The sequence below is a fragment of the Fulmarus glacialis genome, unplaced genomic scaffold, assembly GCF_000690835.1.
Source record: "Fulmarus glacialis isolate BGI_N327 unplaced genomic scaffold, ASM69083v1 scaffold36331, whole genome shotgun sequence".
NCBI classification, from domain to species: Eukaryota; Metazoa; Chordata; class Aves; order Procellariiformes; family Procellariidae; genus Fulmarus; species Fulmarus glacialis.
Genome location: NW_009194043.1, coordinates 6811 through 22561, shown reverse-complemented (window position 1 = coordinate 22561; position 15751 = coordinate 6811). Strand labels below are relative to the sequence as shown.

The 15751-nt window shown below is 37.7% G+C and overlaps 1 protein-coding gene across 1 annotated transcript in view; it reads right to left on the bottom strand.

Annotated features, from left to right (window-relative positions):
* Positions 1-979: 979 nt before the first annotated feature.
* LOC104083972 (acetoacetyl-CoA synthetase-like) overlaps positions 980-15751 on the bottom strand; it is a gene marked incomplete at both ends in the record, with an annotated part of 19633 nt that continues 4861 nt past the window's right edge. Inside the window, 6 exons of the mRNA XM_009587649.1 lie at positions 980-1104; positions 2246-2326; positions 6478-6625; positions 7326-7407; positions 7977-8091; positions 11760-11857. Coding sequence (XP_009585944.1) covers positions 980-1104; positions 2246-2326; positions 6478-6625; positions 7326-7407; positions 7977-8091; positions 11760-11857 — 649 coding nt within the window. The remainder of the gene's footprint in view (positions 1105-2245; positions 2327-6477; positions 6626-7325; positions 7408-7976; positions 8092-11759; positions 11858-15751) is intronic.

The following is a 15751-nucleotide window of genomic DNA, read 5'->3' as shown; positions in this document are numbered from 1 at the left end:
GAGGGGAGTGGTGGTGGGGTGTCTTAAGTTTGTGGTTTTGTTTTGTGTTGTTTTTTTTTTCCTGGAAGCATTCTGACTAGGCATTAACCTTCAATTATAATAGCCAGAGATAAAATGTCAGTCTTTAAATATTACATGTCACAAAAGACAGAGTGAAGTTTAAATTATTAATTATCAAGGGTCAGAAAGTGAATCTTTTGGCATCCACTTTGCACCACAAATGAACTGATTTTAATTATCAATTAAAAATTACACTCATTATTTTACCAGTAATATCATTCAGATCTATTCCTTACATCCAGTTGGCAAAATAGGGAAGTTACCCAAAAAAAAAAAAAAAAAATCAAAGTTAACCAGTACAAAGCTAAATACCACCACAGGATTTTACAGCTGTTTATTCGATACCTGTCATTTCTCTAGGCTTCGAGAGAGGGCACTGTGAGCATTTTTAGGCGCAAAGAACTGTGACAAACAGCTTGACAGGGAGAATTAGGCATTACAGATTAAAAAGCAAAATATGAAAATATAAGCAACCCTGCTGAGCCTTTCCAGTCAATTTACATCTTTAAGTCAAAGTGTTATATTGAATCTTATGTTGAGCTGCTTGAAATAAAGAATTCTTATTTTCTAAGTTCTGAGTGTGCTCAGAAATTACTCTTCAGATTGCTCCCAATTACTGCCTTTTGAAAAGGCTGCTCTTGAAAACTGACTATTGAACCAAAATTCTTTGTTTGCTTGGAATCCAAATACTTGACTCAAATTTGAAACAGTCAGCTCTTTGTCTCTTCTGCTCTCTCTCAAAGACTGTTTTAGTACAAAATTTTAAAAAGTAGTTCCACTCAAGGCTACGCAAAAAAATAAACCACATCATACTACATTCTCGTTTCTGACCAAGGGAACCTTTAATAAGGTTGCTTGTATGTGGTCATCGTAACAGGAGCAAAGACCATTATCCTTCCATTTAATCTTGTTTACATACCCTAGTCTGTCAGTCAAGTCCCAGAGCACATTTGGTGATGGAATTAGAGGAGATCCATCATACAGGACCACTGAAGCTCCTGTAGCAAGTGCAGTCACTAACCAATTCCACATCATCCAACCAGTCTGGAAAAGAGAAAATACCTACGTTAGTTTCTATCTTTGTCAGCTAGCTGTCTGCTTTCCTGGCAGCTCTATCACAGGACCTGGACTGTTGCTTGCTGTCATGTGCTGGTAGAGCAGGCAACTAGAAAATGATGGACAGGTATAGCTCTTGGCAGAATGATCTGGACCAAAGCATGCTCCCTGCCCTTATACAAGTGGTGCCACCTTCCCCTCCGCTTTCCTTGCCCGAAATTTTCCTGTTTTAAGAAACTGTTAAACCAACACTTGAGTTTATGCCCATCTCTGCTGATTATGCTAATCACATTATTTAGGAATCAGAAAATAAGGCTGGAGCACTGTTTTATCTTCTCACCTGCACAAGACTGAATCAGCTACGTGTTCCTGCTGGATGTTCATCTAACTTACCCTTACAAACACCTAATGAGATGGGGATTCCACACCTCCCTACACACATACCTTTAAAGCATGAAAGAGACAGCATGAGAGAGCAAGACACAGGACAACTTTGGGACAAGGTAATTATAATGATTCCTCTATGTAGATATTACAAACTGACTAGTAATGTTAAAGTTCAGAAAGGAACCCATGAGGAAAGACACTAGCCTTCTCAAACCATTACAGCAATAGAAGACTTTGGAATAATTTTCTTTACCACAGCATTAGTAAAAAAAACCCAGCACATAACTGAACTCCCACATAGATCAGTTTTATTCCCTTTCCTTTACTAGACTTAAGAGTTGTGCAGCTTCCTTCCTCCCCACCAAAACAAAAACATAACAAATTCTCATCTTCAGCATGGTCAAGCCTTGCATGATGCAGGAAGGTAGAGCCTGTTTTGCAGGTGATATTGATGAGGCAGTTAGATCAATAAACCTACAAGACTGCAAAAATCAATCCATTTTCCTCCCTAATTAGATCAGAAATGTTTAACATGGGTTTGACCTTTCATCAGAAAGGTCCCTGTTGCATTTTATTATTCCACCTTATTTTTTTAAACTCAGTTAAGTAGGACAATCCCTTGCAGAACAAGAATTAAAAATACATAAAATTGTACTTGTAAATTTGTAGGAAAAGCTCTCCCACCTTTATAAGAAAAATATATTAATGCATTTTTTAAAATGCCTTAATAAGCTACACTTGCCGTTGTATAGTACATAATAATGTCATTGCTGGTCACATTGCCATGAAGAATGTGTTCCTTCAGATGCTGTATTAGCGTACCCTGAAAAAACAGTGAAAGAAAAATGTAAGTTCACATAAATGAAAAGCAAAACTCTGACAGCACATTAAGACTTCAAAAAAACCTAATGTTGTCAATGCTTCGCAGGAGGTACTCCAGGATTACAGGCAAGTATTTCCTTTTAACCACAGCTGAAGTAAATCCCAGGGCCTATCTACAGCAGCAGCAATTGCATTCTCCATTTTCTCACATAACTTTTCAGCCGCTCTCATTAGGCCTCAGCAATTCCCACTGCACATCACTTGTAATCCATGGAATAAATAACTTCCTTCACTTCCAATTCTGCCCAGCCATCAGAGTTGCAGAGTACGCCATGCAGGCTATAATTTTAACAGCATGCTTTTACCATCAGATTTTTCAAGATAAGCCCTTTGACAGAGTTTCATTTTCAGTATATCTAGGCAACTGGCAAGAATGAAGGACCTAGAGCCGCTATAAACTGCAGCAGCTGTTATACATTAACACCATTTATCCAAACTATCTTATCTATTAACATCTAGGAGGGGAAAGGCCTAAGTATACACATCTCTTGTAAATACTGAAGTGACTAGCAATGTGAAAAATCTCACTGCTTAAAGCATCAATATTAATAATAATGTAGTTAAATATATTACTTTCTTTTCTCTTTTGTTGGAAATGCCATTGAAGTACCTTTCTGATCATCATTAAAGCATAACTAGTTAGGATAAATAAACTTACAAACTACTTCACTCAGTCACTTCAATGCAGTGACAAATGAATGTGGTTGATTTTAAAATAAAGATGTTTTTTGCATTTATGCAAGGAGTTATAGTGCAACTATTAAGAGCCTCATAAGCATGAAACAAGATTTATGCTGAAAGAAAATAGATTACAGATAAACATTTGAAATGAAAAAGGAGAGTCATAAAATAGGCACACGCTTTGGGAGAAAAAGCAGAAAACATTAAATAAAGGAGTAAATCTTATTTTCTCTTCACAACTCAAAGGACCCAGGTCTGAATTCACCTGCTACTGTTTGAATACGCTAAGCTGTCACAATGCTGCCACCTAGCTATAACTACCATTCTCTACATTTAAAAATAAAAATAAAAAAATTTGCTATTTAGAAACACTGCGTCTAACTTAACAGTTAAGGTTGCCAAAAGAATTGCAAGTGTTAACATAATTATTCCATTTATAAAATTAAGCTCATTGCCTCTGCAGGAGAATCTGAAAGAGCCACACAAAGTAGTGAAATTAAAAGTCAAATTCAATTTAAAAAAATACTGGCTTTCCTTTTCCTCCATTTAGTTGTTGCTGTTCCACAGGTTTGGAACCAAAAGGACATTTTTTAACAATGACTTTAGATAGAGGATATGAACTATTCCCCTGCAAAATCTGGTAACACTCAGTCTGGAAAGAAAGGTGTTGTGGTAGAAGGCATAGCTGTTCTAAAGAGCTAACGGCCCAAGATGCTCTCTCAAGTTTATTTATAGGACTTGTTTATTTATAGGACTTGTATGACCCTCAAAATAAATCCTAAGCATTTAGCATTTCATGACACAGATCTGGTAGCTGATAAAAACTTACTAGTTTGCTTGTCTTCATTGGGCTTAACATATGGCTGATAAAGCGCTGAGCATCTGGAGTGTCAAAAAATCAGTAGGCACTGCTGCTCCTGAGCCACACTATCGGCACATAAGGGACCAGTGCTAAGCACTTACATAGCTGAGGGAGAACAGTCGTGGCTGCTGGTCCTGGTCTCAAACCAGCAGTGTTCTCTATACAGCGTTCAGAAAGAGTCCGAGCACGAAAAATCCTCAGAATGATTTGCCTACAGTTACCACAAGAAGCCTGTAGCAGCGCAGCTATTTAAGCCCAGGTCTGGCGAGTCCTTACGATGGATAGAAAAGAACTGATGAGGATCTTACCAAAAAAATTCTCTCCTTAGATAGTTAGGAATATGGAATAACTGAAAAGGGGCCTGTATGAATGGGGTAAGAAGCAGAACCAACATTTTTAGGGCTTCAGAATAACAATTACTCTACTAATGTTTTTCAATAACCCTCCAAATGTCTTTCTGTAGCACACCCTATTGTTCAATACGATACAGCTTTGCTCCCAAGACCAGAGAAATCTTACTGCCTCTGAGGCACTACTTTTTAAATCATCTCCCACGACCTGGCTTCATTTTCATTATTTACATATGCTATTTCACTGTGCGTCAAGAAAACAAAATATGTGCAGAGAAAACAGACCAGAAACATACTGCAGAATTAGATAAATTAAGTTGCGAATTTAAAGTAAGCTGCCTATTAGCATCTATAAGATCAGTACGGTAACAAAACAGCATTGAAGGGCACAGCAAATAAGCAATAATTGAAATGTCTTTACTGAAATGTCATCTCTTTTTGCGTTTTTAACTATCAAAACCAAACTTCAGTTAATCTGAGGCTGGAAAATGACACAAAGACCGTGGGCTAATTCTGCTTTTGTTGAAATCAATGAGAATCCTCCTATTAATTACAGTGGAAACAAGATTAAGCCAAGAACAAACAGAGGAACCCACTCAAGTGTGCAGAAGACATCTAAGAATTTATTTGCATGGATTTTACCGTAGGCCCTATTCAAACTGACACATACAAAGCATGTAAACCAAGGAAGCCTCTGATGCAACAATTCGCTTTTTAGGCCAATCAGAGGTGTTAGCACCAGAACTTAAGAAAAAAAGTCACCCTGCAATACAGGAACTACAGAGCTGCCCAGTGGGAACACAGAATCCTCACAAGTAACATATCCTATTCAACAAACCATCACATTCTCTCCTCCCCAGCAAGGATGAGTAGTCTGTATCTAAACTCTGAGGTAGCTCTGTATGAACCGAAAAGATGATTCAGATGGAGAGCAGAGGCATGATTAAGGGCAAGCTAAGCAGCCATACAGATAACATGGGAAGAGAAAGAACACCTGTCCTGTTTTTGCTAATCCATCTTTGCAAGCACTTAATCAGCCTAAAGCCAGCACAGCTTCAAAACAGCTGTAAAACTGCAAAATATACCTCCTTCTTTCCTCTTCACAAACATAGGATTTGTGTCCCAAAAGGACCATTTTGTATGCCACATGCAGCCTGCTATGATCTCCTACTGATAATATATAAAGCAGAGGTTTTACAGGCAGCATGGGATTTGTCTGTGGGCAAATCCTCCAGTCCTTGCCATCAAAGAGAAGCAAGAATGTTCACACAACACTACGGGTGTAACATCAAAGTGATCCTGCCTTCAGGCTACCTAGACAATTCTATAGCCAGTCTCACAAGATCTCGCAAGATCCTGACTTTCAGAGCAAATAGCAGAAACAACGGACACTGACTAATAGTTGTTCAGTTACATTATACAAGTTGGTACAAATGTGCTAGACAACACATTCTGCCTGCCTTAAGGGGAAAAACCCCTGCCTTTTATTAAGGACTATACTAATGGCAGAGTTAAAGTTTCGACACTATGCTGACTGCTGGAGCTGACTTTCTGAGCTTTTGCCTAGAAAAATTTTTAGAACATGAACAGTAAATGGGAAGCATGTGAGCATGGGTGATTTTGGCAGTAAGGTCATATATACCTTTAGTCATAACAAGACACTGCCTAAAGCAAAGCTTCCATACAAAGCAAAACCTACACCCAAAGAGATAGCTAACCTTCTGGCTTCCTTCCTTAAAAAAGATTGATGAGGATGACATGCTGATAAATATAGGGACTAAATTTTAAGGTCAGAAAAATTCTAGATAATAAAACCTGCAAGCTCCCTATGGGCCTCAACTTGACAGTGTCCAAAAGTCAGTTCCAAGCACCCAATTCAAGTTCTTTGGCCTTTTTTCTACAAGTATCAGTTGGGCCAGTTCTACTGGTGCTTTTGTGAGAGACACTTGCTCCCAGGAAATAGCTGAAATCTCTGAAAGGTCTCCACACCAAACTCTAAACAAAATTATTTTATATCCTTATTAATCCATATTTGCTTTCAAACAGTAACATACAAATAGAAAGTTTCATTGCAAGTTCCTGAAAACCTGTCAGCAATCAATTCTTCCTTAAAGTACATTATGATATGATACTGTTAAAAGAAAAATATAACCCAGGTAGTTATATATAAATAGTGCAGCTCCAGGAGGGAAGACATACCCCTGCTGAATGAACCATGCATTTTGGTGCCCCTGTTGTGCCTGATGAATACATGATAAAGAGAGGATGACTGAAAGGCAGCTGTTCAAACTCCAGCTGGGGGGCCTGGTCTCCTTTCCCAGTAGCAAGGAAGTCTTCTAAAAAGACACTGCATAAGAGGAGAATAAAGGAACATTTCAATTTTTTTTTGACAGCATTACCCCAGCCCATATATAAGATTACCTCTGTATCTAACAGTTCTTTTACAATAAACTATATACTCAAACTATACATATTAGTTTCATTCCTAGTCTTTCTACTCTGTTTGAATTGCTAATTGTTTTGTTTCCTTTTTCTGTTTTAAAATAAAACCTTAGTATAATATTGAGATGTAACACAACAAAATCAAGCCGATAAATCTGCACCTATGATCAGCTGCCAGCCCTAACAGCGCAAAGCAGACTGGAACAATCTGACCCTCAACACAAAGTCTGGAACTCAATCATTTCCAAAAGGTATCTAACATACGTAATCCAGACCAGTAAATAAGCAAAACAAATTATGTCACTTAAATTATTAATTGTTCATTAAATTATTAATTGTTCATTTCTGGAAGCCACTTTCTTCTCCCTGCTATATGCTATTGAATTTTTCCTTCATTTGAGAACCATTAATATCAACAGTGGTTTTGTAGAAGCAAAACATCTGCAGCAACGTGCTACTGCTGTTTTCAGTATGAAGGTAGACCCACATTAGGAAATCTGGCTAAATCCTAGCTTTTGCAAGTTCAAGAGGTCAGGCAGTTTCAATAGCTATCAGCATCCATCTCATCCCTAGTTAGGACAGTCACACCTCAAAAGCTCCATTACCTGTTTGGAATCTTAGAAATATCTATGGTTTCTCTTGAAGAGACATATGGAATCACCACCACTTTTTTTATATCTGGAAGCCCTGGAAGAAAGAAGAAAAAAAAATTATTTCCTACATTCAGTTACATAAACTGAAGGTCTTTTCTGTCTGATTGGATCGTACAGTGTAATGCACTATGTAACAGAAATAATTCTGATGCACTGAGTATTGGATATAGTTTTAAATGTTAAGAAACCTCAAAAGACTAAATTGTTACCCAAGATATGATTCCCTCAATATTGCCAGCCTTTTAAAAATACATGTGTAAATCTGCAAGCTTTAGTGCTGTAATACCTCTTCATTTGTCTTCAGCAGCACTTCACTTGGGCTTAAAAAAAGCCAGTATTATCAGTCCCTGTTCCCCCACTTATACTGCTGACTAATTTATGATGATATATTTAAGCTAAGCTAGCAAAAGACTGTTAGAATTACACAAAAGACTGGTTAGTTTTTACTTAAATCAGTTCTGAAATTCTAAGTGGCCACAGAGATACTGTAAAGAAGGAAGGACAGCCACAAGCAGTCAAAAGTACCACTTTTAGTGGAAGTGCAGGCTTTCAGTGCCTACAGAACTACAGATAGCGAACACTAGATGGCATGCAGTGAAATACCTTTCACCACGCTAAGCAGCTTTTCCAAGTGGTTATGTTCTTTGCCATTGTACGTAACAGCTTCAACAGAGAAGATGAGCTTAGGCTGAATTTGGGAAAATCTGTCCAATACACCCTAGGGACAAAGAGAAAAACAAGTTAAAAAAAAATTGCTACAAGTTAAAAAAAATTTAAATTAATTGCTACAGTAGGAAAACCCACTGGATGCTAAACACAAATCTCAATTCAAGCAAGGAATAAGGACAGGAATTAGCAGGAGAATTGTTAAAAGACTGCCTGCTTGTCTTTCACTCACCCAAGATCTTCAAAGTACAACAGGTTTGTAACAATCTATTTCATGACCCCCAAATATATCAACCAATAACAAAGATAAAATCACTACAGATCACAGAACATCGTTCACTGAAGGATCAAGTTCACAGAGCTATCTAAGCAGTTAAAAATTCACCTTGAGAATCAGACTTACAAACTCATCTAAAGAAGATAAGCACCTAACTGTGATGTGAGCAGGAGTTAGGCCCTTAATTTACCTGAAGGCCCACAAGACTCTTATCTGCATCTGCAGGCAAGTGCTCTATATGCCCTTGTAAACTGCTCCCAATGCTGCTTTGACAACGTACCAGTAGTTTGATAGTATGCATAGGGAGAAAACTGAGTAACACCGGTCTTCTGAAAGATGCATTCATCATATAGCAAGGTGGCACTTACATGAACTGGCAGCTTTGTTCTGCTACGATTAACAAAGGAAACTGTACCACTGATTTTTACCAGAACAACTAGACATTGAAAACACTACCAGAAATGGATCTTTTTGTATTCAACAGCAAGAAGCAAATCCTTTCAGTAAAAGCTTTCAGCACACAGCAATGTTCATCCCTCTCTAGCTACATTACTTGAATCAGTCAATACAGTAAAACTGTTAGCTAACTAACTGTTCAAGAACAATCTCCTAAATCATTTTGCAAAAATCAGACTTCAGATATGTGCTTATTCTTCCTAGCATTCTTTATTCTTCTCTGTCTCCTGTTTTATCCTCTACTTTGCAGCCAAAATGAGAGACAAATTATTACCAAATCAAAAGACCAATGCAAAAACATCACAATCAACTAATCTCTATTAAACTCCTTTCCAAGCTGGGCTGGTCAGGGTTGCAAGAAAGGCTATTGCAAAAGTAGAGAGGTCCTGTCCTGACAACTTCTCCAGGTTGTCTTTTTAGGAAAGCTCACTGAACACCACAGATAAGGTACAGGGATATGACTAAATACAAACATGCAACTGTGTCTGCTGCATATGTCACTTAACAGCTTTCTCTCCTATCACCCGAGATGCATTTCCTTTTCCTTGTTCCCATCATAAGAAAATACAGTGACAATGTATTGACACCTAACTTTATCGATTAGTTTAAAAGAAAAATCACCAGAAACTGTTTCAGTGGTAGAAGAGGTTTTCAAGAAGCCCCTAATGCATTAGCTAACAAACTCAGAAATGTACATTTACTTAATACATTAAAGCTACTCTCTAAGGGAGTATGATATCAAATTTCCTGCTTTCTTAGGTATGTTATCGTACCTACTCCTTTGTACCATTTTCAAAGAACAGACCAAGCAGTCAAATTACACGCAGCATGTGTGTGTGTATACACATTCATGCTGAGCACAGAACATACATACCCCATATCCATGCTACCTGATGTTTAAAAATTAAGACCTATGAGAGGACTAAGGGTACTCTAACAGAAGAATCAAATCTGAAGAGAAGTGTGAATCGGAAACAGAGATGACTACAATTCTCAGGATCTTACTAATCCTGCTAACATACCCAGTTGGATTCATTAGCACTGGCAGGATCAAATCCCACAGGGCAGCCTGGTATGATACAAAGGCAGTACAAACAGATGGAACATGTAATTGCTACACTGGAACTTTAATCCAACCAGATGGCTCAGGAAGGAATTGCTTTCATTAAAAGCTCAGGTATACCACAATACCAGGCTATTCTATGAACCTCAAATCCAATACTAAAAGTGGTGCTGGGCCTCAGGAATGGAGCTGCACTGACTTTGCTAGGGTTCACCAAAGGTTTCTCACATAGTTCTAAGAGCAGAGCCTCTTTTTAAACTTACACGTCCAACAATTTCTTATGCACAGGCTGCAAAGAACCACTTTCCTATTAATATACGTAAATGGATAACAGGGACTAGAGAAATGAAGCAAAAGCTGCCAAGAGTGGCATTCTGCGTGGGAGGGAGCTCACTGGTTCTCTGACAGCAGACTTCCTGAATGCTTGAGAAGTCTTTGGATGTACAGCATTCAGAGCCTGCAATGTGTAGGCAGTTCAGAAAAGTGACATTTCTAAGCTTCACAAAACATATATACACAATTGGATTTGAAATGTTGAAAATGCTACAATATTTCCCAAAACACAAACAAAATCTTCATTTATGTTAACAGGACCAATGCAAGTGCACAGAAGGAGGAATATTTTTTCTTTAGGGTGGAAGCCAATATCCCTGAGAACCTCTGCTGATCTCCCTCAAGATTTTAGGGTTTGAATTCATGCCAACACATGCTGCCAAGCCAAAGGAGAATAAATGATATCGATGGCACTGCTGCTCCAAGGCTAAGTTTCATTAAAAAAACTATCACAAAAACTAAATAAAGCTGGGCACTGAAAATAACAGCACATCAACATGGACAGAAAATATACCAGTACTCTGTAATGCAAGCAAAATGAACAATCTTCCCCCAGATGAGAGATCAAATCACATTGCAAAGAAAATACTCCATACCGTCATTTTCTGAGCAAGCAGAAAATATTTGTAGAACAGATTGATCATTACATGCTGTAATGATTTTTTAAATCTTTTTTCCCCCCAATGATACAACCTCAAGTGTAAGAAAGTGGAACGCTGCTGCCCTCTAGTGCTAATCCAGAGATGACAGGTCCATACATTTAACCACCTACTGGGGTTAAACACTGAGATTTAGGGTATATATTATCTAAAAACTTTGGTATTTTCTGTGTTCTGCAATGCACAGAGTACATTCTTCAAATGCTTTCATGCAAACTTTTAGATAGAAGAAAGGTTCAACACTTCATTTTAGAAGTGATTTACATCTCTTGCTGCTTATGATGTGTGCTAAAGACCTTCCAAAGAAAGCAGAATATATTCCCAAAGCTTCCAGCACACACTGTAATGTCCATTTGGATATCATGATAATTTTTTACCGTATTTTATACACAACATTTATTCCTACACTAAAAAGAGTTAAGGGTTAGTGATATTAGCCTGAAATTCCTCACCTTGTTGGCAAACATAAAGTCTTCTGGAAAAGACCAACTGAGGTGTTGCTCAGTCTACCCACATAGGAGGCAGAGGAAGGGACTACTTAGGCAAAGAAACTGGAGTGTGGCTAACCAGCCTGGGGAAAGACTTGGGAAGGAACAGCCAAGCCCCAGACAACTCTGTTGCATTGCTGCTCATTTGTACATTCAATATAATAAAAGCTCACCAAGACTGTGGATTCTGCCTGAAAATATCCCAACAGTGAGTTAACTAGATACTCAAATTACTATGCCGAAAGTCATTACTGACAACTGAAAGCATGGGCTTTTGTTCAGTTTGTGGTAGCTAGAAAAAAATCTGGTGTACTTGGCTGTGCCAGGAGGTGGCAGTAAGACTAAAGTGAACAGAATGTGTCTGCCACTTTAATTTATCACCTTCACATTTTTCTGAAACACAGTGATAGCTTTTCTGCAACAGGCAGTAATAAGGCTACTCACGTTAATGCCAAAGTCTGGTGATGTTGAACTCCAGATAGCACCAATACTTGCAGCGGCCAGCATTGCTTCCACTGCATGAATGCTGTTTGGCAAGTAACCTATGGCAGAATTTGAATGGTTAGAGATGGAAGAAAACTAAAAAATATCAAATCTTACAGTAAATACAATGTATACAATAGCCAGTTTAAACAGATTTAAAAAATGAAAAATCCTAGACTGAAGCATCCTTTAAAGCCTTCCACACAATCATAATGTCCTCCTTCAAAGTCAAATCAGTTACACAAGGAATTAGAAATAATTCCATTTTTATAAATACTTGTATCAGTTTTTATATCTACAAGGTTACTCCCAATTTACAAATGTTTCTGCTTAATTAATGAGACTTTCAGGGTAAGAGGGCAGCACACTGAAAAGAACTGGGAGAGAGAGCAAGTTTGTGGATCGAAGAGGGTACATAGAGACTAAGAATACAGCACCATGCAGGGGAATAGAACAGGTCTACAGAAACAGCCATTAGAGAAGGAATGAAAGATTATAAATACTCAGTTCAAAAGTGGAGATTTAGCTTTACAAAGCTAAACATTGTCTGGTAGACATTGCCAGAATCTTAAACACAAACAAGCAAAACCAGTGTCTCAGCTGATAAGGGAATAATACAGTGGAACAAGCCCTGGAACACTCCCACACAAATGTAGCTCTTCAGGTTTATCTCATTAGCTTGCAGCAAGATTTCAAGATTTAAATTCAATTTATCAAGGCATACAGAAGAAGTCAATGTCAGGAAAGTTAGATTTTCAGTAGGCTCAATTTGAGCAATTCTCCAGAATCCAACCCACAAATGAAAACATGCAACTGAAAATTCACAAACTACACTAAAGTAGATCAAAGATCTGGAATTTCAGATGATCCTTCTCAAGCAACCAAAAAGATGTCCAAGTACTTAAAAAAAGGCACATGACAGGCCTAAGTGCAGTACTTGGATATCTAATTAGAATTCAGTTTTGAAAGCAAATTTAAATGGCAATAAAAACACTTTCTAACCCATTTAACAGAAATGGTGAGCACTGACAGATCTTGGACTGCAGTGCAAGTTCCAGGTGCTCCACAAGTATCTACCAGACAGAAAAAATTCACTAGTGCTAGGCACTTTTCAAAGATAGATATTTATGGATGTACTTTGCAGGACAGGAACTAAGATCACAGATCTTAGCAGCAATTTCTGTTACGTTAACTTTATCAAGTAGGAGGGTACGGAGCTTGATTTTTGCCAGTTTGTCTACACAGCTTGAAAAAAAAAATCTATCCCTTTTCAACTTTGTAAAAAGTAGACTTTGAAAGTAAGTCTTACTTTAAACTGAGATTTTTCTTCACAATTCAAAAATCAGTGAAATCAGCTTCTTAAACCAGCTTGACAGCTTCAGTTAATCTGTAAGCTGCTGTGCTTTTGGGAATAGCAACTTTGAAAACAGCATTATGACTTAAGCCCAACAATTTCTGGAAAAAAACCACAACTGTGAATAAAAACCTGTTAAGGTTATAAATGTTAAGATATAAATTACTCCCTAGAACCACCTACAGTTTGTGGTGTTTTGTTCAGTGAAGTTCTTAAGTACACAAAGTGCAGCAAAACCTCAAGCCCGTAAAGGCATTATTTGTTTTGCTATTTTTCCCTTAGGGCCAAGGTTTATGAAACAAGGTACAGTATCCCAAAATTCTAGCGATTTTTCTTTCAAGAGAAATCTTCCTCCCTGAACAATAACTTGAAATTTGAAATATATGAACCAGAACAGACTAAAATGACATTTTGTGTAATGGAAGCAGTTCTTTTTTAATTGATGCCAAATATTTCCACTGAGCATTTCTTGGATGGGACTATCAGGGGACCAGAGTGCAATGAAAACTAAAAGATGTCTCTTCATGCTTTGGAGCAGTTATTACCTTGCTATAGCTTACAAGCATCAGTTCTATTATACGCAAGTTCTCCTTTTCGCCACTCCTACAAAAGCCCTCAAGGCAAGAAGTCTCTGCTTATTATTGTGAGCCAGACAATTAAATCATTACTTTCATTTGTCGGTTGGCTTTGAGGTGGTATTTGAGTTTTAGAGGGTATCAGCCAAAACTGCCACAAGGTATGAAACATGCAAGGCAACTTACTCTGCATTTCTGTATCTTTACCCGATCATTGCAGGCAGCCAACCTGCTTGCTCACTGGGATTTTCACATATTTGTCCTAATCCTCAACACCAGGTATTATGAATAAAAATGTGGTTCTATTCTGGAAAGAGATCCTCCAAACATAGCAATGTAAGAACTCTTGCTTTTCTCTTGACAGCTCCCAACTCTAAATGATACAAACCACTTCTTCTGTCAGTCTTTCAGATTAAAACTGGATTCTCAGAAATAAAAATGATTTCTCCCTTTCTCACATCAGAGGTTCTGCAAACCAATTACAGCAACTGTCATGTACGTAAAACTCCCTGCATTTGACTGTGCCCAGAGATATCAACTGACTCTTCAAAGCATTCAGTAGGCTGACACAGGTCATAAGTGTCTAAAACTTCGTAAACAGGAACGTTGCTGACAGAGGATGAAAAATCCAACTTTTTTAGCTGGATTCACATCAGGGGTCACAGAACAATGACCTATGTACAGAAGCTCTGTACTACAGAAGAATAATGGTACAGCTCATTTAAATATTCATCATATGTTTGTTCATATATTTAACTAGACCTCCATGTTCCTTGATACTGTATTTCAGCTAAGGATCAAAACTAGCATTTGTCAACATGGGTAAAGTCTACAGAAGGTACATCCCCATCTCTATCTTAATTTACTCCTTTCTTGAAGCTGGTAAGAAAGGTGGAAACTACTTTCTGTTACTAGAAAGAGGTGGATCTTCATACCCTCTTTGGGTGAACTAGAAAGCAATTGAATAGAGGGCTCAAACACAGGAGATGGGAACCCAGCAACTAGGAATCCAGAATATGTCATATCAAGGGTCGCAGCAGCACTCCTCCTGACTCATAAGTATGTATAAAATCTCCATAAGGGCAAAGAAATAAAAGCTTTACTTTGACATAAAACCTGTGACAAATCTCTAAGTAGAACAAGTGATATCTTAAAAACACTGTATGGATTTTTTTTAAGAGGCACTTAAAGCCTGATCTGCTCAGGACAGCATTTTCTATCAGTTGCTATTCACTTAATCTAGCATACGCTGAGATTAAACTTAGATTTGTTCATTTACACTTAGATTTGTTCTACATTAGTACTTTACTAACAAAATGGGTGAAAACTATAGTCCACAAATTTCTGGTATAATCATGCTGGAAACTATGTCAAAAGTCTCTTTTCTCAGAGTGCTGAGAACACATTCCCTGCAACCATCTAATGCCTTCATAAAGTAGAATAAATGCGTACTCAGAAACAGAGGCATCCAAACATTCATAGTCATCTGAATGAAAAAAAAAAACCAAACCCGAAACACCAAATAAAAACTTGTACCCTGCATCAAAGATTTAGTTTGAGCCTTGAAACAATGCATCAGGAGAAAGGAAAGCAGGGAGCTGCAACTGAAATATCCTCTCAATGGCTTATACTATTGATCTACACCAGCTCTCAAACAGAAGAGACAAATCAAAGACCAGGCTTCCAGTTCCTCTTTTTGATGTTATACAGCATTTCATACTCCTGTAGGACTTTAAAGTGGTCATCCTACCTAACATTACTGTGGCCTGAGACTATTAGTAACATGCTAATCTTCTTACAAAGCTAGTTTTAAAACCCACGTAAGCAACTAGGGCTAATACAGTTACTATAGATAAAATACTAGCTTTAAACAATGCAATTCATTGATGTTTTGTTGAGGATTTTTTGTGGTAACACATGGGGAAGATTAGTTTGTTTTTAACTGCTGACTTGTAATAGAACAATGCTGGCTACAGGGATATAATAGAAGCAACCTATCCAGAGATTAAAAACACAGATACTCC